This window comes from Penicillium concentricum (genome assembly GCF_028827145.1).
Source record: "Penicillium concentricum strain IBT 3081 chromosome Unknown utg000001l_segment0_segment0, whole genome shotgun sequence".
NCBI lineage: Eukaryota > Fungi > Ascomycota > Eurotiomycetes > Eurotiales > Aspergillaceae > Penicillium > Penicillium concentricum.
Genome location: NW_026622754.1, coordinates 9,113,588 through 9,135,964, shown reverse-complemented (window position 1 = coordinate 9,135,964; position 22,377 = coordinate 9,113,588). Strand labels below are relative to the sequence as shown.

The 22,377-nt window shown below is 45.9% G+C and overlaps 10 protein-coding genes across 10 annotated transcripts; 7 read left to right on the top strand and 3 right to left on the bottom strand.

Annotated features, from left to right (window-relative positions):
• Positions 1-2,552: 2,552 nt before the first annotated feature.
• On the bottom strand, positions 2,553-3,304 carry N7517_003545 (uncharacterized protein; the record flags this gene model as incomplete). The annotated part of the gene is made up of 4 exons (XM_056721275.1): positions 2,553-2,600; positions 2,655-2,921; positions 2,972-3,063; positions 3,118-3,304. 4 exons carry the CDS (start codon positions 3,302-3,304, stop codon positions 2,553-2,555), a joined length of 594 nt encoding a protein of 197 aa, XP_056585410.1.
• Positions 3,305-5,134: 1,830 nt separating this feature from the next.
• Positions 5,135-6,342, top strand: N7517_003544 (uncharacterized protein; the record flags this gene model as incomplete). The annotated part of the gene is made up of 3 exons (XM_056721274.1): positions 5,135-5,353; positions 5,409-5,887; positions 5,946-6,342. The coding sequence occupies 3 exons, from the start codon at positions 5,135-5,137 to the stop codon at positions 6,340-6,342; spliced, it is 1,095 nt and encodes a 364-aa protein (XP_056585409.1).
• Positions 6,343-6,831: 489 nt separating this feature from the next.
• Positions 6,832-7,278, bottom strand: N7517_003543 (aegerolysin family protein; the record flags this gene model as incomplete). The annotated part of the gene is made up of 2 exons (XM_056721273.1): positions 6,832-7,138; positions 7,187-7,278. 2 exons carry the CDS (start codon positions 7,276-7,278, stop codon positions 6,832-6,834), a joined length of 399 nt encoding a protein of 132 aa, XP_056585408.1.
• A 1,457-nt stretch (positions 7,279-8,735) lies between these two features.
• On the bottom strand, positions 8,736-9,464 carry N7517_003542 (uncharacterized protein; the record flags this gene model as incomplete). The annotated part of the gene is made up of 1 exon (XM_056721272.1): positions 8,736-9,464. One exon carries the CDS (start codon positions 9,462-9,464, stop codon positions 8,736-8,738), a length of 729 nt encoding a protein of 242 aa, XP_056585407.1.
• A 2,850-nt stretch (positions 9,465-12,314) lies between these two features.
• N7517_003541 (putative polyketide synthase) lies at positions 12,315-12,697 on the top strand (the record flags this gene model as incomplete). The annotated part of the gene is made up of 2 exons (XM_056721271.1): positions 12,315-12,524; positions 12,587-12,697. Coding segments are annotated over 2 exons (321 nt in total), but the record flags the coding sequence as incomplete, so codon positions are not given.
• An 8-nt stretch (positions 12,698-12,705) lies between these two features.
• On the top strand, positions 12,706-13,553 carry N7517_003540 (beta-ketoacyl [acyl carrier protein] synthase domain-containing protein; the record flags this gene model as incomplete). The annotated part of the gene is made up of 5 exons (XM_056721270.1): positions 12,706-12,727; positions 12,793-12,843; positions 12,916-13,061; positions 13,131-13,331; positions 13,377-13,553. 5 exons carry the CDS (start codon positions 12,706-12,708, stop codon positions 13,551-13,553), a joined length of 597 nt encoding a protein of 198 aa, XP_056585405.1.
• A 364-nt stretch (positions 13,554-13,917) lies between these two features.
• On the top strand, positions 13,918-15,427 carry N7517_003539 (Acyl transferase/acyl hydrolase/lysophospholipase; the record flags this gene model as incomplete). The annotated part of the gene is made up of 3 exons (XM_056721269.1): positions 13,918-14,521; positions 14,746-14,884; positions 14,932-15,427. 3 exons carry the CDS (start codon positions 13,918-13,920, stop codon positions 15,425-15,427), a joined length of 1,239 nt encoding a protein of 412 aa, XP_056585404.1.
• A 371-nt stretch (positions 15,428-15,798) lies between these two features.
• On the top strand, positions 15,799-19,005 carry N7517_003538 (Acyl transferase/acyl hydrolase/lysophospholipase; the record flags this gene model as incomplete). Its single annotated transcript, XM_056721268.1, has 5 exons — positions 15,799-16,341; positions 16,651-16,853; positions 16,955-17,826; positions 17,879-17,942; positions 18,063-19,005. 5 exons carry the CDS (start codon positions 15,799-15,801, stop codon positions 19,003-19,005), a joined length of 2,625 nt encoding a protein of 874 aa, XP_056585403.1.
• A 340-nt stretch (positions 19,006-19,345) lies between these two features.
• Positions 19,346-20,154, top strand: N7517_003537 (beta-ketoacyl reductase; the record flags this gene model as incomplete). The annotated part of the gene is made up of 2 exons (XM_056721267.1): positions 19,346-19,716; positions 19,863-20,154. The coding sequence occupies 2 exons, from the start codon at positions 19,346-19,348 to the stop codon at positions 20,152-20,154; spliced, it is 663 nt and encodes a 220-aa protein (XP_056585402.1).
• Positions 20,155-20,615: 461 nt separating this feature from the next.
• Positions 20,616-22,341, top strand: N7517_003536 (SSH4 family protein; the record flags this gene model as incomplete). The annotated part of the gene is made up of 3 exons (XM_056721266.1): positions 20,616-21,093; positions 21,154-21,459; positions 21,515-22,341. The coding sequence occupies 3 exons, from the start codon at positions 20,616-20,618 to the stop codon at positions 22,339-22,341; spliced, it is 1,611 nt and encodes a 536-aa protein (XP_056585401.1).
• Positions 22,342-22,377: the final 36 nt, after the last annotated feature.

The window sequence follows — 22,377 nt, the reverse complement described above, 5'->3', positions numbered from 1 at the left end:
TAAGCCCTAAGCCCTAAGCCCTAAGCCCTAAGCCCTAAGCCCTAAGCCCCTAAGCCCTAAGCCCTAAGCCCTAAGCCCTAAAGCCCTAAGCCCTAAAGCCCTAAGCCCCAGCTCTTAGCTCTAACTCCTAGCTCTAACTCTTAGCTCTAACTCCCAGCTCTAACTCTTAGCTCTAGCTCTAGCTCTCAGCTTTAACTCCCAGCTCTAACTCTTAGCTCTAGCTCTCAGCTCTAACTCCTAGCTCTAACTCTCAGCTTTAACTCCCAGCTCTAACTCCCAGCTCTAACTCTTAGCTCTTAGCTCTAACTCCCAGCTCTTAGCTCTAACTCCCAGCTCTAACTCTTAGCTCTAGCTCTAGCTCTCAGCTTTAACTCCCAGCTCTAACTCTTAGCTCTAGCTCTCAGCTCTAACTCCTAGCTCTAACTCTCAGCTTTAACTCCCAGCTCTAACTCCCAGCTCTAACTCTTAGCTCTTAGCTCTAACTCCCAGCTCTTAGCTCTAACTCCTAGCTCTAACTCTTAGCTCTAGCTCTAGCTCTCAGCTTTAACTCCCAGCTCTAACTCCCAGCTCTAACTCTCAGCTCTAGCTCTAGCTCTCAGCTCAAACTCTTAGCTCTAGCTCTAGCTCTTAGCTCTAACTCCCAGCTCTTAGCTCTAACTCCTAGCTCTAGCTCTAGCTCTTAGCTCCAACTCCTAGCTCTAACTTATAGTTATATATTTAATCCTATATCAAAAAATCTTAGTAGGATAATATAGAAATATATATAATATCAAAGTTCAAATATATATTTTTAAATAAAGTCGAAGAGTGCGGGCCCCTCGTATAGTTATCCCCTATTAAAAATAATTCTAATTTTTAATTACCTACTATACCTTTATAACTCAATTAATTACTCGAAAATTTACTAACTATAATCTTTATAGTATAGAATAGAACTTTATAAATTTTAAACTTTATCTTTATATAAGAAGCTTTTCTAATCTACTTATAAAACTATTCTAGTCTACTATAGCCCTACCTTTATCTACTATAGCCCTACCTTTATCTACTATAGCCCTACTTTTATCTACTATAGCCCTACTTTTATCTACTATAGTTAACGTAAACTCCTAATTCGAGTCTACTACACTATAACTACCCCTATAGGATACGGATAGCTTTAGGCTCTATTATATAACCCTTAAACTACTTCAAGATATTCTTTATAATATATATTTATATATTATCTCCTTAGAATATATACTAGTCATTTAGTAGGCCTTCGAACTATAATTTAATAAACACTTTACCCTTAAAAATTATATATAGAGGAAGCCCCTAGCTAAATGAATTCGTATACTTAATAATAGTCACCTATTAATAATTTCTACGTTGTAAAAGTAAACCCTAGCCGTAGAATTCACTCCTTATTATTACCTTTTATTATAGGGCCGTCATATTTCGTACGAAGTGAAAGAAGAAACTATAAAATTAATGAATATATTTTAGGTAGGGTGCGTAGCTCGCCTACGAAATACCTTATACTATCCAACTTCTCCTTCTAGTTTATACGCTTCCTAACTTCTTACTTTAACTCCTAGTTCGTACGTTCTATAGGGATATATATCACTTTACTTCTAGTATTATAACTATCTATATATCAAAAGAGAGAAGTGGGAGGAAAACTAAGAATTAAATATCTACTAGACAACAATAGAGGTGATTACTAGATTAGGTAATATTGTTACCTTATACAGCTATGAAAATAAATATTGCTACCAGAGGCATTTATTGTACGAGATATCAATAATATAATAAGGTATAAATAATAGGATAAGCCATAAATATACCATAGACCCAACAATTGTGACAGTCCTGCCTAGAGCTTGAATCGTACGAGATATCATCAATAGACGATACATGAACAATAGGACAAGCCTTCATCAATAGGACAAGCCTTCATCAATAGGGTAAGCCATGAATATGCCATGGACCCAACAATTGTGACAGTCCTGCCTAGAGCTTGAATCGTACGAGACATCACTAATGGATGATACATGAATAATGGGACAAGGCATGAATATCCCATGGACCAAACAATCTTGACACTCCTACCTGGAGCTTAAATTGTACGAAAAAATCAATAATGGGACAACATGTAAATATACCATGGACCAAACAATCTTGACAGTCCTACCTAGAGCTTAAATTGTACGAAAAAATCAATAATGGGACAACATGTAAATATACCATGGATTAGAATATGAATCTATAAGTAATTCTAACTTGAAATATATATTTTAAAATAAAGTTGAAGAGTGCTGGCCCTTCGTACGGTCGCACCCCATCAAAAATAATTCCGATTTTCAATCAGCCACCACACCTTTATAACTTGGTCAATTACTCTAAAATTCGGTGACCATAATCTTTATAGTCTAGAATAGAACTTTACAAATTTTGAGCTTTATCCTCGTACGAGAAGCTTTTCCAGTCTACTCACGAAAAGTATTCCAGTCTACTCATGGCCCCACTTTTATCCACCATACTTAAGGCAAAGTCCTAATTCCAGTCTACTAGACTGCAACAACCCCCATGGGATAGAAGCCGAATCGTTGTCCAAACTGTAGAGGCTTCAGGTATTCAAGTTACCACTGGGGAATGGGAGAAGGACATACGGTAATATTCCCGATAACATCAAATGCGTAGCATTGCAGCCAATGACCCATGTCAACAGACCTGCCCTGCTCGGCAAATTTGGCAAATTTCCCGACCAGTAACTTCGTACAGTCGTTCACAAACGGCTCCATTTGCACCAAATTTGACATCGAATAAAGTGAGGCCACCTTTCTCCTATTAGATGCGTGCGTCTTAGAATCTCGCTCGGAGAAGAGGTCCTTCACGATGTTCGGGTCTGGGTTGGCACTCGCGATGTACCATGGGCTCTGTTAATAAATTAGATATAGGACTTCATGTCATTTAACTAAGATCTAACCTTGGTGAACTGGCTGCCCTGTCCGTAGATTTCCTTTACTGCATCAGGATCATCGATACTGTATTCATTAGGTGCAATCCGGACAATCGGACCTGATATGGTGGTTTCAGCGAATTGTTTATCAGAACAATCTGATATACTCTTACCATATTTCTTGTGTAAGGCGATGTTTGTTTTCTCAAAGCTTCCTTGATATATTTGAAGGAGCTTCCACAATCTGGTGAACCTAGCCCAGAATGGACCTGGAATCCGACGAAGGGGTGACAGTAGTAGGGCATGCACCACAAAATACAGCGGCACGCAGGAAGCACAGATGAGTAGGGTTATCACCATTTTGTGAAATGACAGATGAGAAACCGGATTTTGTTCCTCAGCCACTACTGCGTGCACGGAATATTGCCATTATATAGTTTCATTCTACCGCCCATACAACCGCCTGAAGAGGCAATGTGAATCTCAGCCGGTTTTCCTCGACGGAAATCCATGTGGGGGCTTTTATGTGGGGCAGTAAACCAGGTCTCCAGGATGGAGTAGAGGAGCGTCTTTGCGGGTAGCTTGGTAGTATCACAGGATTCCCTACCTGTATTCTTCCACCCGATGGTTATTACATTTTCAAATACCAAACCAGGTCGCCCACTATGCAAACCGAACATCCTTCCATCGTTCAAACATAGTCTCACATTAGTTGCAGCTTTGTTGTGCTTAGATTTATTATCACGAATACAGATGAGTCTGTGCACAAGGCGCTTTGAAATACGGGCCTCATAATTTGTCACTAAAGGTGTGCAGCTTACGGCTTCTGGGGGTATGTGGGGTGAAGTTGTTATTTTCCCAAAGTCACCCCTCACTACCGAGTTATAGTCTGATATCCCACATTGTATAGTGATGATCTCCCAATGTTACCCCAGATCTTGCATAAATTTCCCCGCATTCCCCAAAAATCCGCAATCGAAGTCCCTTTGTTTCCTTACTTTTTTTCTATATCTACAGTTTTCTACCATTTATTATTTCCATGGTATTAGGTTGACTATCATCTGAATTCACGAATCTGATTGTATTCTCACTCTCTCTATCTCTCTCTGTGTGGGTGTGCGTGTGTAGCGATGTAGATCATCTCCATCAAAGGGTCGCCTTCCGCTTCCGAATTATATGAGTCCAAAGCCTCCACGAGTCGCTAGCCATCTTGATCATACATACTTGGTAAGGTCTGATCTACCTTGATACAGCAGTCACCATGGGGAAACCTATCACTACGGTCAAGCTAAGTCATAATGCGTAGAGCCAGTCATAGAGCTTATGTGTATCTACATGCATGTGGGAGGTGGGGGGTGGGGGTATGCTAGCACCTGGTAGATCGATATTATTGACACAGAGCCCGCCGGGCAACGGGTTGCTAATGGTTCGGTTAAGTCGCTATAGCAATGCCGGGAACTCCCTGTATGGGATTTCCAGGTCTATTCCAAAAGTTTGACAGTTGAACAAGTCGCTGAAGTGGTGTGATAGATCAGGTCATTGTATGTTATTGTAGGCCAAGATTAGACTGTGCTTATGTTCGACATTAATAATGTCGCCTTCCTAGAATTTCCCTGCAACGCGATTGGTAGCCACTTGGTCGAAGGTATCATTTCTTCCAGTTAGGTTCATAGACAGGCTTAGGGCTTCTAAACCCCAGTTAGGAGGAGATATATAGTGAAAAGCCAGTCTACGTTGCCCCGATTCTGCTCGCCTTTTGTAAGAAGGTAGCGCCAAGTGTCCCCTTATTTGCGAAAGACTATGCAAACGTCCGAGAAATTGTTGATTTACCAGTTCTCACCATACCCTTCAGCTTGTATATAGATCTTCGGTCCAGTCCAATATGTCTTGCAAAAGGGTAATCCGTGTGTCCGGGTAGTATTTACTATTGCAAGGAATAGTCAACTATCAGATATAGGCCCAATTCTACCATAAAATTGAAGCTATACCTAACATAAAAAAGACAAAGTACTCTCCAAAGATATTCCGGGTAAATTACCCTATATCCAGAAGGTCATAGTTGGTATGTATACTTAAAAATAAATGCTCCACTATAAATGCGGGGACCGGATATGTACTAGCGCATTCAAGGCCTCTCTAGAAACACTCGAGTGGGGCATTCTTGAATCTTTTACAACCACTTAAGCACACATGGCAAATACAAATGAGCGCGATCAAACACGGGAGAAAATTGCGCAGCAACTTTCCCCTACTCCCTTCGCTTGCTCTTCGCTCACGCGCCTGTCCGGAGGTACAGCTAACTTTGTCTATCGAGGCATGCTTGCCTCAACTGGACAATCTATCATCATCAAGCACACGAAAGATCACTCGGCCTCTAATCCAGATTTCAAGATCGATATCACGAGATGCGTTAGTTACACTCTATTGAATGATTCTGCTTCGAATTATACTGATGTTAAATTAGCACTTCGAGGAAGCCATTCTTCGAGCTCTCGATGGGCTAGCAACTCATACAACTGGCAAAATAACTGTGAAATCCCCGCGACTATTGGACTTCAATCGGGACACGGACACCCAGGTGGTCGAAGATCTTCCAAATTCAATCGACCTAAAGAACTTCCTACTCTCAGAGGTTTCTCATGACTTGCCCGAATCATTAGGGCGAGACCTAGGCACCGCCCTTGGATCCTGGCTGAGATCGTTTCACCTTTGGACCGACGAGGAACAGCACACAAAAGACCTTGGCGCAAACACAGTGATGAAAGATTTGAAGTTCTGGGTGAACTACACTCTGCTTATGGACACCGTTGAAAGTTTCCCCGGTATTCTAGAGGACTATCGTGATATTTTTGAGAATATTCGGGATCTGGCTGCGACCGAACTTAAGCGGCAAAACCATGATGATGGATATGGTATTATTCACGGTGACTTCTGGACTGGAAAGTATACTCTCTTGGATCTAGCCTTCTAGCCTAAGCCAGGTTACTAATGTCATTTCTAGTGTCCTTCTTCCAAACGTTCCTCTCACCCATCAATCTGAGACGACTATGTTCATTGTCGATTGGGAAATGTCGCAGATTGGAAGCCGTGCACTAGACTTGGGCCAAATGATCGCTGAACTGTATGAAACAAAGCTGTTCAAAAATGTGGACGGTGGATTGTGGATGATTCAAGGCTTCTTAAGGGGATATGGATCCCTCAACGATGAAATGGCATTCCGCACTGCGATTCACGTTGGTGTACACCTGATTTGCTGGGGAAGTAGAGTCCCTGGATGGGGCACTCAAACGCAGATTGAGGAAGTGGTGAAGGTGGGAAGAGATTTGATCGTCCACAGCTGGAGAAAGGATAAGGTCTGGTTCGCGGAAGGCATTCTTGGTTGCCTGTTCACAGTTTGATCTTTTATGCCATCGCTAAATAGTTTCATATTCCCTATCCTGGAGTTAGCGATGACATTCCACCTTTTCTGCGCGTGGGTTCGTCGTTCTATCCGAAAGAGTTCATTCACTTTCGAATTCTGTGTGTCGATATAGGATGTCCGGGTCTATTCTAGTGGCGTGGTAGACAACCGGAGCGATCAGGCCATTCAAAAGACCGAGATCAGACCTGGCTGTTCGTCATGAAGTTCTCTTGAAAAATACCGCTTGGCTCGATGGAAACCTCTTTACAATGGCTTAAGCATTCTTATTGAATTAGGGATGGAATGAAGAATGGCGATCGCATTCCAACTGTAGTTTTCAAAAGTTTTGCATTGTTTTTGGTATTTTTTGGTTTGTGTACGGTATTGATAATACATCCAATTTCCCCAAATATTGCCACTCGTGCTCCACGGACCGCTTTCTCTCTCTCCAATACCTAGGTATGGAGGTGCAGCCTGTGGAGCGTAATCATTGCTTCTCGACATCGACAAAGACATGTCCCAGTGGACCGGCCTCATGACTCCATCCTCCATGTCGGATAGTGTACTTGTCGCTCTTGTCCAACACCTCAACCAGGTTTTCGTATTCTCCACCACGATTTTCCCAGTGGAGCTCGCAAATCTTGTCATTGTCATGAAATAAGTCCAGGCGACCCTCACTACCACGACGTCCGCTAGCGCCGATCTCACCAACACCATCGGGGGAGATCTTGATCTCGTCGATCTCCTCTTCAGTGAGTGACTTGCGGCGGTCATTGGGGTCGATGAATTCGCCACTACCGGATGTTAGTAGAGATCTCGTCAATCTCTAGGATCATAAATACCCTTCAATGACAGTGTTCTGTACTAGGATCTCGCCATCTTTGATGTGGTCTCGAATGTGGAACGAGACCCACCGGGAATTGTACTTGTCCATATTGCAAATCTGTGAAGTGTGATAAATGAATAAGTGTAGTAAAACTGAACTTCACTTATGAAATGTCAACCCCTTATATATTACCCCAGAATGCCATGCTTGTGGTGATGTAATTCATTTTACGTCGGGTTCTTCATGAATGGTACGACCGCCAACTGTGTCCAATGAGCTACCCGAACCAGAGAACATTTTCTGGACTTTGCGGGGTTTACATGCCTATCAACTCGTTCAAATTCAACTCTTCTTCATTTGACACCGTAAGATTTGATTGTGGAGTGGTATGATAATTGAACGCATGACATAGGGTGACTCATCTAACCGTACCATCAAGACAAGACTATGAGATGGGACCACCGACTCTGTCAGGTGTACAATAGCAATAAGATAGATATGAGCAGTGGGAATTTCTTGAGGGACTGTAGAGTCAAATAGGGATATAGTAACATGATGTTTGGACCGAAAGCTCTGCGTGAGAAAGCAAACTTCCTCTGTAATCCAGTAAGATCACAATCCCCGAATGCCGAGGGGAATATCGGATGCCTAGGTATTTCAGCTCCAGGGATATCGAGCTAAATGACTCCACTAGGTGCACACAGGGTGAAAATGAAAACCGGCAGGTCTATTTTTGGTTATGATGATGTGGAGATTGGCCTTGAAAAAGGATAACGTTGTCCCATTTTCCCTAGAGGCATAAGGAAGTCATATGCCGATGCTTAGACGGAGGTTGAAGATTGGGTGTCTCTTGAGGCCAGTGAAAAATAGGTATACAATGAATAACCTTGGAACTGGGCTGGATTCGTATATACACAATAGCGCTCCTCTCAGTTCCCTTGTCATGCCATCTTCAAGCACTCTCTTGCGGCCAATGTCGAAATTGGGCATCAATATTTAATCACTATATAATTGTTCTCAGAAGTTCTATAGGATGGGAGGACAAGCTTCAGAATCTCTAACCATATACTCTTTCGGTAACCGGCGTCTCCTAAGCTTTCACTTGTGCACAAATGACTACAACACTACTATATTGTACGATCGCTTGACTCAGGGCAACAGGTCGCATTAGAGGTATCGCTAGTTAGAAGTCACAATACCGGTGATATTCCCGAAGTCTCCCTAAGTTGACCTGTGAACCATTCAAACGTACTCGGATCCCGCATCCTTACAATGGCATGTATATTTTAGAATTCCTCCAATTTCAACGCTATGAAACCTAATAAATGCAGAGCGATTCATCAACATCTTCCCACTGAAGTCACCCCATAACCTTGGCTGCATACTTGTTCTCTTCCATCTTAAGAAAACCAATCATATCCCCCTCCACCACTGTAATAATCGAGTTTCACCGCTCATGCCAGTTGCCGGTCCTCATTGTATCCAATCTGCGATTGTGAAGTAGGAGATTGAGGTTTTCCCTGACAATGTTTCTGCAACAGATAAATTCGGTAACACTTCAATCCCTAGGGAAGATGACTACTATCTCGAAGATTCTTCCACATATACCAGAGGTCAAAGTTGATTTGGAATCCAAAGACTACCATGGTTGGCCAAAACACAAGGCCACCATTCCATGCCATGGGGCCTGTATGATGCATGTGGACTCCGCTTCCGAGGGCATACACAATTGGGGCGGCAAGATTGATCAAACCCACGCTTCTAGGAAGCACAGGGTTGGGTCTTTTATCACTGAAGATCGCCCACGCAACTGTCCACCCCTGCACCCAGAATATTGGCCACGCTAAAATAAAGGCCATCCACAAAAAGTCATTTAGGAGTTGTGTCAACTCCGGACTGTAATCGCGGAAGGTCAACAGGCTCATGGCAACAGCAACTAGCATGAAGGCGCTGAATGATGCTGCTGCACTCGCAAGTTGTAGGTCGGCGATTATAGGATCGAGTTCGGGGATTTTACGAATTTGACGTGTGAGAGCTGCTGAATAGACGACGTACAAAGCCCCGGAGACTATCATGAAGACACTGGCGGCCTGGGTACCCTTCAGGTGAGCCCAGTAATGGGCGTGAACTCGCCTGGCATCCCACCATGGTGCAGTGGGTGGGATATTGCCCGATGCTGCCATCGCAATCGCGAGGAATATGATGGAGAGGCTACCACAAGTAATAGCAATACATTCCCACCGTCTGATGGTAAGGGCATTTGCGAGACGCCGGGAATAGGACTTGAATTCCATGGTGAAGTTAAATGCCAAAATAGAAGCGCAAAGAGCGGGCTGGATTGACTGCAAAATGACTGCTTACTTGACAATAAATATTCCATGATGAACCTGCGTACTTTATAGAACTTATGAGTCGGGAGTGACAGGATTTTCCTAATGCACTCGATAATTCGGGGTTGCGAACCGTCATCATTCTGAGCAAAAGTTGCACTCGTCATTGTTGTAGATCTCTTCGCAAAAATTTGCTATGTTTCAGGGAAAGCTACCTCTGTTTCACGGCCGGGGGCAATGACTGCGATCGTGACTCCGAAATATCAAATTGAGTGCGGATCCCGCAGATCCCACCGAGTTTGATCTTGCATACAGTAGAAATACGATTATGTCTCTGTCCTGTCTGAAAAAAATTGGAACTGCAATGTTTTATATAATTTCATCGGTTATTAGGAACATCCCTCTTTGTATCGATAAGAATAGGTTGTGCATTTCTTTAATCTTGAAAATACTCAGGTATGCCCACGTTCTCTACTTGAAATGGCACTGTTTCGACCATACATATGCACAACCATGAATAATTCATGCCCTCACCAACTACACCAGTGTAGCGACTGACCCTTCCACCTCTTGTCATTCCTTCCCTAACCAGTCCATATAGGGCGCCGTGCCTCCGTACGCCACATGATCGTCGGATCGTGAGCTCTTAGATAAACAAAGATAACATGGCAGGCATAACCACCCAATATCCTGTAGGCTTACATCCATCGGAATTACTGATCTATACAGGAGACCGTTGCGTATCCATGCACCTCATGGAGTCCGGATTATCTCTCAGCACCTGATACAGAAATTACCGCTGGATGGAGACATTTTTTGGCCTATGGTCACGAAGAAGCTTCAGGCTTTATGCTTCGTGTCCCTCAATATTTATTTGGACTCTTACAGTATGATAATCCTCAGTATCTTTCAAGGCTGCCATGGTCCGTTAGTAAGCAGTCTCCGGCAAAATTGTCGTCAGGTTGAACCAGACACCTAATGCGAAACAGGTACTCAAAAGATGAATTAACATTCGGTGAAATAAAAAGAGCGTGTAAATCCTCAGTTATTTAAAGTAGAAAGGAATTGTACCAAACTCTTAACTATCTATGCCTCACAGCGATTGACTCCATCCTCAAGAAGTTTTCAGGTGTTTTTGCCGAAGCTCTTGGATTTAATTCAAAAGATTGCTGCAGAATGCAGCACTTTGCGGATGCATTCCAGCATTTTCGCGGATGTGGATGGACGATATTGGATGGCATGGCCACCGTCATGCACAAGAATCTCCTTATCCCATGAAACACAGAACTCTTGCAATTGAACTGCATGACACCCGTACCTATCATTGAGAGCATAACTGTGTGCTGTGGGGACAGATATGGGCACGGAAACTGCATGACTGGCGCTATATCGCTCCAGAAACTGGGTTGTCTGGTCCCATTTTTGAACATAAATAGGATCTATAAGCTCCGGGATAGTCATATATACATTGACAGTGCAAATCTTGTCTGCTTCCGCTGGGGTATAATAGCAGATGCCACCGCCGTCGACAGAGAACGGTTGAGATTCTAAATCAAATGGGAGTGAAGCCGAGAAAAACACGGCAGACCTGAATGGCTACTGGGAAGGCGGGCTATGCCTCGTATGGTAGAGAATAGAGGATGCAGCCAATGCTGTACCATGAGAAAAGCCGAAGACCCCGTCAAATGATCCTCCTGCGATGATTTCGTTCTGCAGCTGGAATGAAGATCGTATCTATGATGGTATGCAAAGCTCAAAATATGAGAAGTACGGCCCCACGAAATAATCTTTAACTACTAATAAGACTGGAAGGAACTAGAAACAGCATCGAAAACGAAGACCTCATGCTGTATAAACAACCCTTTTTCTGGCTCGACTTCAACCTCTCCCTGCAAGCAATGAAACTCGTGCTCAGAAAATTCCTTCAATATAACCGCAAGCTGGGCCTCGAGAACTGTGTTGGAACCAACACCATGTAGATATAAAAAACGCATTTTACACAGGAAGGGCTCTTTGTGTAAGGAAGATAAATATAGGACCGCTCTATAGAAGATGAAAACGAGGATTGCTCTTCCTATCTTGCCTTAGCGAGTCCAACTCAGATGGGGGCTGACTCGGATCTACTCTATAATCACAGACACAGAATTAAGACGTTATTCTAAGGGATATAGCATACAAATAATAGGAAGTTACATAGCATGACCCAATATGGAAATGATATGACTTTTGTAAGACCCCTGGGTATATTGGCTGAGGATGCGACTTTGCTAGAAAGACTCCTCGCAAATAGTTGGATGCGTTCGAAGAGATGATAGCACTCTATTCAGACGCTGTTTTCTCTATTGATTGGGCAATCAATATACGGCTTGATTTTATTATCCCGCATTTTTTTGGATAGTCGTCCATATCTATCAAGGTCTAATGCGGCACGAATTCAAAATTTTTATGCATCCTGAACCGCATTTATTATGACCTACTCTAGCATAGGCGCAGTAATCTGTTGTGACACGGGTTATGTATCCTAACCCGAATTCATCATTATCCACTCTAGCACATACTTAACATTTCTTATATCCTTCACAGGACTGATCATAATTTACTCTAGTATACGCTTAATGACCTGTTGTGGCAAAGGATATATTTTCATGCATCGACCATGAAGGTGGAAAGGCGATAACTTTGATACTGTGAAACCTAGAATCAAATGGTATATTTAAGTCCCATACACTACTAACCTCTTACCTCGAAGAACGATTGACTAAAATTTTGAAATAATCTAATTTATTTCTACTTCACTCTTAATACCGTTTAAAGCGCTATCCAATATCCCAGGTCATAGAGGAACAAACTAGAGCGCAAGATATTGCCATAATTGGAATGACTTGTCGCTTTCCCCAGACTGTAGAGAATTTCGAAAGCTTTTGGTATACTTTGATTGCCGGGCGTTCGACGTCAACAGATTTCCCCCTTAACAAGATGGACGTCGATGGTCATTATCATCCAGATTCAGAGTATGGAGGCAGTGTAAGTGATCCAAAAGCCCTAAGTAAATATAGGAATCAGCCACTAATGGGTTTTAGGGGTAGATAGCTTGTCGTGGAGGCCATTTTTTGTCGGAGAATGGTCGATATTTCGACGCGCCATTCTTCGGCATCACCGAGAGCGAGGCCATGGCAATGAATCAGGCCGAGTTCTAATTGAAAATATGTATCATGCGATCACGAATGGTACGTTGATTATCACCTACAGGTCATTAAATGCCATTAAAAGCTAACCAGCCATCCTGGGATAGCTGGGCTTACCATTGGAAATGTTGCCTCCAACGACGTCTCTGTCTTTATCGGTGCGTCCAACGACGATTTTGAGCAGATCATGGGAGCCGATGAGCAATCTCTATAGAAATATCTGCCTGTAGGAATATCTCCTTCTATTCTGTCTAACCGTATCAGCTGGTTTTTTGATTTCAAAGGGATCAGTATCACAATTGATACAGCATGTTGGAGCAGTTTAGTCGCTTTCCACCTCGCTTATCAGGACCTTAGGTTAGGGAACTCCAACATTGTCAGTGCTGTGTTTCTTTATACGCATTTTTGTATTTCCGATATTGATACATCCCTTGGTGATTTCTAGGCTATTATTAGTGGCGTGAACCTGATTGATGACCCTGATATGATGTACCGCATGAGTCATGTGGGATTTCTAAGCCCTGACAGTATCTGTTATAGTCTTAACCATCGTGCCAATAGATATGCTCGAGGCGAGGGGGTTGGCACTCTGATTCTTAAATCCGTTTCGGATGCAATTCGAGACGGGGACATTATCCGGGCAGTCGTGCGAGGAATTGGGTTAAACAATGATGGCCACACACACCCCTAGCATATCGGTTCCTGGCTACACACGCCAAGAACAGCTTATACGCAATGTCTATGCCAAGTCATCGCTGAAAACCGGAAGAAACTAGATATTTCGAGGCTCACGGTACGGGGACACCGGTTAGTGATCTCATCGAGGCTCGCGCGATGGGGGACGTTTAGAAGTCACGGAAAGATTTGAAACTTCATCCTTTAGTCATTGGAGTTGTAAAAATCCGTGATCGGCCACTTGGAGGCAGAACCAGGTCTGGCTGGTCTGATCAAAACTGTCCTTGTTCTTGAGCGAGGTATAATTCCACCGAATCTGAACTTCGAGAAAGTGAACAAAAAAATCCAGTCAAAGAATGGCACCTTCAGGTGGGAAGCCTAGTTGCAAAGTCTCCATATGGAATTATGACTGATAGACGTGCAGTTTCCTCAGGTAGTCATGCCATGGCCGGGTCAGGGTTTACGACGGGCCTCTATCAGCTCATTCGGTGTCGGGGGAACGAATGCCCACTTCATCATGGAGGATGCATATCATTATCTGCAGTCTCACAACCTGGATGGAACTCATTCCTACCGTCAGCTGTGTTTCTCACGTCGTGGCTGACGATCAGAACCATGGCATAGAAGGGGATGTAACGAACAGTGATATGATTGATCACCATGAGGAGGAGCTATACGACAGGTCCCAGATGCAAGACCACTCCCAGGAGCATAATAAGTTTCAAGTGAATATGAACAGGAATGAGAAAGAATATTTTCCAACAAGGTCCTTCGTCTGGTCATCCCCTGATGAGGATGGCCTGAACCGAATTTTCAAACAATTTCACTCTTGGGTCTCGGGCCGTTCTGGGCTTGAGGATGACGATCAGCTTCTTAGAAACCTAGCGCACACTCTGAGCGAGAAAAGGACACATTTCTCATGGCGTTCCTTTGCCAACGCCACCTCCTTGGCGGAACTCCTGGAGCGACTGACTGAGGGTCCCAAGTTTGTTCGTCATGTACGGCCTAGCAAGATTCCCATTCTAGGGTTTATCTTCACTGGGCAGGGGGCCGGATGGGCTGGAATGGGGAAGGAACTGCTCAGATTCCCAGTTTTTTGTGACAGTTTTGATGACGCCAATTGCTATCTGCGTAGCATAGGTAACAAGTACGATATCAAGCGTAAGGATTTTGAAAGCCTTCCGATCGGTCCAATCTCTGACAGCTCTTTATAAAGGAACTTCTACGGGATGCCGAACAGTCTCGGATCAACCAACCCGATCTCAGCCAAGTGGTCTCGACGGTGATTCAGATCGGCCTGGTTGACCTCCTGCGCCAGTGGAATGCAAGGCCAAATAGATTGGTTGGGCATTCTTCAGGGGAAATTGCCGCTGCATACTGTGTAGGAGGACTAAGCCGTGAATCTGCCTGGAAAGTTGCCTTTTTCCGTGGCATTGTTGCATCTACACTCGTCGATTCAGGGGGCCGTATGCTTGCCGTCGGCATGGGCGAAGAAGCATTACGGCCCCATTTAGAGGGAAGGGAGTACATCGGGAACTAAACGGGACTTTGTCTATTGCATGCTTCAACAGCCCAACAAATCTCACAGTTGCAGGCGACGGGCACATGATAGACTTCCTCTCCTTACGACTTGGGAGTGAAGGCGTATTCGCACGCCAGCTAAAGGTCCAGGTCGCCTATCATTCTGCGCACATGAGGCAAGTCGCCGACGAATATCGTCGGCTGATGGGTGAGCTATCTGTGGGAAGTGCATTATGGCCCAATTCTTATCCTGTCATGGTGTCCTCCGTCACGGGGAGACCTATCAATCCTTGCTCCCTTTCGGATGCCGACTACCGGGTGCGTAATATGATATCACCTGTACAGTTTGTCTCCGCCATCGAACATCTGATCGACACCATCATCTCGAAAGGCAAAAGAATAACCACGGTGGTGGGCGGAGAGCATAACCCCTTGCTGAATATGGTTGAACTGGGTCCTCATCCTGCGATGCAAAGTGCAACCAAGGAAATCGTGGAAGCAAATTACGTCGTCGCAGGCCGAGTTTCACATTACTGGGCGGTCTAACGCAGCACCTTAGCCATGACCCAGCCACTTGATCTTGCTGGGAAGCTATTCTGCGAAGGCTATCCAGTAGCCTTCTCCTAAGTCAATCGATGCTCTAGTGTAAGAATGTTGGTTGATACTCCTCCGTACACCTTCAATCACCCTCGCGAATATAATTCATTTGGCCAACTGAGCAAAAGCCTTCTCTATCGGCAGAACCCTCGACATGATCTCCTCGGGGCGCCAGTTCGAGACTGGAATGTAGAAGAGCCACAGTGGAGAAACTTCCTTCGAGTTCATGAAATCCCCCATCCGTTGCCATCAAGCAAAATTTTGAGGCCCTCGGAAATACAGCCAGTCAAGAATGCACTGTCCCCGTTGACATCGAAAAAATGAGGGCGGATCTGAACTCTCTCGGCATGGTGTTCGGCCCAGCCATGCGTGGCCTTTCTAGTGCCTCCCGAGGTAATGGAACAGGCCAGGCATTGGGAATTTTTCGCATTCCAGATTTTCGCGCTAGCATGCCTTACGAGACAATGGAGCCGCATATCATGCATCCGGTATCCCTGGATGCCTGCACACAATTGGCGATCGTGGCGATTGGCGACCTGATTAACCAAGGAGCTTTTGCTGAGATCATGCTCCCACGGTCAATCAAAGAGCCCTGGTTGGCACCACAAATTGCCAACGAGCCCGGGGCAGAGATCAATTGCCATGATGTCGCCAAGATAATTTCACATAATTACATCCACCACGACGTGACAGCATTGAGTGCCGGCGCTACAATGCCAGAATTCCGAATTTGGCAATATCAAACCGTTCTTTTAGAACGGTCCGCATACAAAGGCCATCATTACCAACAACCATGGACTTTGGTGTGGAAACCATATGTAAATTTAATGGAACAGCAGGAGACCATAGACTACCTCCGCCAGGTTTGTGACAACAATGGAGCCTGTAGGCGTGAGGAGAAGGGAAAGTATTTATCCAATGATCTGGATCAGGCGGTCGCAATCCTTGTCCAGAGAGCTTTGTCCAGTATCCAAGCACTCGGCTCCTCCTCTTTGCCAGCTCACCTCGAAAAGTACCTTGCCTGGCTTTAAGAGATGCACTACCGTCTGCCGATAAATTCAGACTCTTCGAAAAACCAAGACAAATTAATTTAACATGCTGCTTCTGCATCCGTGGAAGGCGAGCTGATATCATGTGTTGCGAGCCATCTTGACTTGATCATAAATGGCCAGACTGATCTTTTCCACTTTTTATCTCGGGATGGCCTGTTGGATCGCTTCGATGCAGAAAACCAGTCGTCCCAGCGCATACAAGAGTTACTCCGCGCATACGGTGACATCTATGGACATCAAGCAGGAGAGCTGAAGGTTCTCGAGGTTGGAGCCGGTGATGGTGCGAGTACCAGGGCCTTTCTCCCCGGCCTAGCAACTGGCCGGTACACTTACACGGACAAATCGACAGCGCTCTTTGCCAAGCAGGATCATCTCTCGCTGCATGGCAGACTCAGTTGAGTACCGCAAATTCAATATCACACAGGACCTCTCGGAGCAAAATTTGGAGTTCATATGACCTCATTTTGGGTGTGGATGTAGTGTATGCGGTTCCAGGTGCCAGTTATGCCTTGCAAAACCTCAAGTCACTTTTGGAGGAGTCGGGAAAGCTGATTCTGGTGGAAATTGGCAAAATGGATGTTCTCCTCTACCCACTCATCTTCGGCCTAAACCCGGGGTGGTGGTTGACCAAGGAAGAAAGCCGTAAAGCCGGTCCTCCGCAGTCTGCAGGCTGGTGGTCCGAGACACTCAAAGCATCAGGCTTGTCTGAAGATGAGCTCTCTATTGGTGATTCTGCGAGTACAGTAATTTCGGAGCGCACCTTGATGATTGCTGGTATTCCTGGGCCAGGTGGAAATGTCAAGCAATACTCGGAGATACAAGCCGCACCAACTATTGTGACACCATCTCAACCATCGTCTCAGGTCCACGAAATTGCTGAGACACTTAGTACGAGTCTGGCCTCGCCTGATAACAGATGTACCATTGTCGATACCTTCAGTGTTACACATCATACGGACCTGGAAGGAAAGATATGCATCATCATAGATATACAGGGGAGTATTCTTTCGTGCATGAGCAATGATCTAATGGCCAATATTCAATATCTTCACAAGTCCTGTGGCGGCATCCTCTGGGTCCGCGGAGACGACCAATTAGATCCGAATGCTGCTCTTATCACAGGTCTCATCCGGACTGTGGGATGGGAGCAGGACTTCCGTCAACAGAACCTCCTCACATTGGAAATTTGCCATGGACACAATGCCCAGGAAGTCATTCAACGTCTCAAGAGAATCTACCAACATGAATTGCATCAGAACGCAAGTCCACTGCCAAAACGAACAACCGCAACGCTGAGTATAGGGCTTCCGTCGTCGGCCCCCTCCTGACCAACCGCTTGGTTTTACAGAAATCCCTGGATCGTTTAATGGCCAACAAATTTGCCCCGACGGCTCCCGAAAGCACACGCCTAGGTGATGCACCGAATCGAGTGTTAGCTTTGACAATAGACAGCCTTGGTCTTTTGGATCGGTTATATTTCAAGGACTGCTGTGTCTACGCGAGTCCGCTGAAATATGACGAGTCGAATACAGAGTGCACGCAACCGGACTGAACTTCCTCGATGTTATGTCCGCTATGGGTGAAGTGCCAACCACAAAGCTTGGAGGCGAGGCGTCCGGTATCGTCACACCAGTTGGTCCCAATGTAAAGAGGCTGCGCCCCGGACAAGGTATAGCGGTACTCTCAGTCTGCACTGGCACTTTCCAAACACTCGCTCGTACCGTGGAAAAAGCAGCAATCGCCATACTCGAGACAATGAGCCTTCAACATGTCGCAGGATTCCCAATTGTCTATCCCACAGTGTTCCACTGTTTGGTCCAGGCTGCGCAGTTGAAAAAAGGGGAGTCAATTTTAATCCATGCGGCAGCAGGCGGCGTAGGACAGGCAGCTCTAATGCTCGCCAACCATATCGGGGCTCGGGTCTTCGCGACCGTTTCTTCTGAATCCAAGAAAAAGATTCTGCTCGAGTACGGTGTACATGAGGAGGATATCTTCTATAGCCGCGATCTTACTTTCACGCAGATGATCATGCAGCAGACGAATCACGGTGGGGTGGACGTTGTCTTAAACTCGTTAGCAGGCGAGGCTCTTCGGGCGACTTTTGAATGCATGGCCCCATGCGGTCGCTTTATCGCGATTGGTAAACGCGACTTTATAACGAACGGACGCCTTGATATGGCACCCTTCCTCCAAAGTGTGACCTTTGCCGCCTGCGATCTCAACACCATCCTACAACATGACCCCGTTCGGGCAGATAATCTCCTTCAAGGGGTCATGGAACTCTGGCAACTTGGTGTCTTCCGACCAACATCTCCGTTCACAACGTTCAAGTACTCCCAGTTAGAAAAGGCCTTCCGTCAGTTCCAGTCTAGTGAACAGAGCGGCAAAGTGGTATTGACCGTTAGTGATGATGATGTTGTCCAAGCTCTTTCATCGCTCCCACCGCCATATCAATTCCCAGAAAATGCAACATAGCTGCTAAGCGGTGGTCTCGGTCGGAGTGCAGCGCGGTGGATGGCATCTCGTGGGGCGAAACATTTCCTGTTCCTCTCAAGATCCGGTGGCTCCAATGCCGATGCACAACTCCTACTCAACGAATTGAATGACGCCGGATGCCATGCGCAGGTCCTGCGGGTTGATGTTGGTGACTCAGTTGCTTTGGATCAAGCGATCAAAGCTCACACGGAAAGAATGCCCCCTATCCGAGGTTGTTATCAATGTGAGATGACATTGTTGGTAAAGTTTCCATGCCCTACACCTCCATGGTGTCCGGTTTAATGATGATAGTTCTTGACAGGATTCTACATTTGTAAAGATGATATCAACCGTCTTTGAAGCGAGCGTTAGGACCAAGGCACGCGGATCGTGGAACCTCCACGTAGTGCTTCCAAATGATCTCGACTTTTTTATCCTCCTTTCTTCATGTGGCGGTGTGATCGGGAACCGTGGCCAAGGCAACTACAACGCAGGCAACACGTGCCAAGACGCTCTAGCTCACTACCGTCGATCTCGGGGCCTCAGTGGAACCTCACTCGACCTAGGCCATATGCTTGACATCGGTGTGATCGCGGAGCGACCGGACGATTTATTCAAAACATCCCTCCCATCCGCATTGGGGAATCAAGTCGTTTCGCAAGACGAGTTCCATGCTCTGTTGGAGTACCATTCAATGTACAAAACTCAGATGTGTTTCCACAGACCATCATTGGACTTTGTACTCGTGAACAGTTCCTTGCTGACAACCTTACCGGAGCCTGCCTTCCTGTCCTATCCCCGATTCACCCATCTCTAGCGCCTCGGTGGCTCTGGGAGAAGTGAGGGCAATAATGTAGAAGATGGAAAGTTATCAATCAAGGAACATTAGACAAAGCCCGCCCGGAAGAAAAAACACTGCAGATTGTGGTTGAAGGCATCAGTGAGAAATTGTCCAACCTGTTGGCCATATCTGCCACCGAGATTGACAGCGAGATGGTCCCTTCCAATTATGGCGTTGATTCCCTTGGATCTATTGAGATTCGCAACTGGCTATCAAAGGAGGTAGGTGTGGAGGTTGGGGTGTTGGATATTGTGGGTAGTCAGTCCATTGTCGATTTAGCGGAGCGGGTGCTCAAAGCTAAGGGTTAAGGATGAGAATGAGGGGATGATGGGGTGATGGGGTGATGGGATGAGAGAGATCTCATGTAAGGAGCCATCAGAGGGCCTGGAGGGGGAAGAGAAGTGAGATATAGAATTGTCATAACATGTGGAAATATCTCAAGATGAGAGAAGCTACTGGAGTATAGGTCAACAGGTCACATGACCAACATATCCAACCTTGGAGTGTATATTACGCAGAATTCAAAAAATGGATTTTTAAACAGAAATATTAGAGTATAACATATGTATAATGTAGGAGGTTCAATCCCAGGAACACTCTATTGCCTTGCATTGTTACAGGGTTCTAGCTCCAAGGCCCGGAAACGTCTTAGATAACCCTTTTTTATCCGCTCACTTATCTCACTCTCACCTCCTCTTTACACACATCATCTCAACATTTCCCACTTCTCTTGATTTCTTTCCTCGTACACTCACTTGACACATGAACGATGCAACTTCCTGAGGCTTCGAGCCCCGATGCGCTCGCGGGCCTGCCATCAACCTTGAAAACGCTGATAGGCAATCCGACGACGTCACCGATTGGCTTTGTCTCATTACCATTACCAACCCCCATACAAAGCGATCCATCACTTTCGCAGCAACAAATCCAAGCAAATCTACAGAATGTTCTCTCCTCTTTGTCCAGGGAGTTCCGTCCCGAGCCTGTGCTGGCAAGTGGCAACTCGACCGGGTCGACCGGCAAAGGCATCTTGATTGGCATCTTGTCCGCATTTGGCTCGGCTGCCGTCGCATTTGTTGTGTTAGCGATCTTTTTCTTCTTCAAATATACCCGCCCGGGGCGGATTATGCTCGATCGCATTGGCAGGCCCGGTGAATATGATGACGAGCAAGCGTTTTTGCGCGAGGAAGAGGCGGCTCTAGAGTCCATGGATGACTTGGCGCGATCGGAATACTTGCGAGCAAAAGGTAAGACTGGAGATGAATCTCCGTATGAGTCGTTATGGTCATTTTACTAACGATCTGCAGCTTTTGTCCAAGGAAACCCTCCTGAGTCCGTGCAAACCGATATCTCCCTATCACAGTTCCTCGCGATCCAAGAAAAAGGTGTATCTGCCTGGGAATTCCAGCCAGAGTTGGAAATTGCAAACTGCTTTGTCGAAGGACGAACAGAAATTGAGTTCTTTGACTCGGAGTGTAGTGTACAGACCAATCTGCCAATCCCGAAGCAGAATGATGTATACTACTGGGAGGCGAAGATATACGATAAGCCCGACTCGACCATGATCGGCATCGGTGTGACTACGAAACCATATCCCCTGTTCCGAATGCCTGGTATGTGTTGCACCAAACGCGTTTCGGTTGAGGAATTTCAGCTAACAACCGCTAGGCTTCCATAAATCCTCCGTTGCCTACCAATCTACGGGAGATCGCAGACTCAACCAACCATTTAATCCCACCCCATACGGGCCTCCACTTCTCCAAGGCGATGTTGTTGGTGTAGGCTACCGACCTCGATCCGGCACTGTCTTCTTCACACGCAACGGCAAGAAATTGGAAGACGTGGCTCACAACTATCGCTCACAAAACCTCTTCCCCACCATCGGTGCCAATGGGCCTTGCACTATCCACGTGAACTTTGGCCAAATGGGATTCGTGTTCATCGAAGGCAATGTCAAAAAATGGGGCTTGGCCCCCATGACGGGCAGCCTCGCCCCACCCCCACCCTATGGCAGTGAACAAGGCAGCATTCTGCTAGAGTCAGGGCGCGAGAGTGCGGCTCAAATCTCTCAGCGCGTTTACCAAAACGCGAATTATGCGGCCTCCGGCTCAAGTGTCAGGATTCCTCCGGCGCCCAGTCCCGGTCCTTCTCGATCACCAACTGACATTTCCCTCGCTCAGCTGACCCACATTCCTTCCCATGAAGATGCTGGCGAGGGTTCCAGCCAGTTTGCTTTGGCCGATGCAGAGGGCAATGATGCAGCTCATAACAATCAGGAGCCAGAGGCCCCGCCCCCAGAGTATTCTAGTCCCGACGGCAGTCGTAGGGGCAGTGATGCTTCTCTTGACTGCCCACCTAGTTTCAGGGCATCGGAGGACCTCCACTCTCCTTCAAATGACTCCATGGATTCTGGTGGTCAATTTCTGCCCAGTTACCAAACCGTGGTGGAGAGGGACTTGAATGAACACAACTCAGAGGCCAACGACCGGTCCTAATACAATATCTATCTCTCTCCCCCCCCTTTTCCCCCA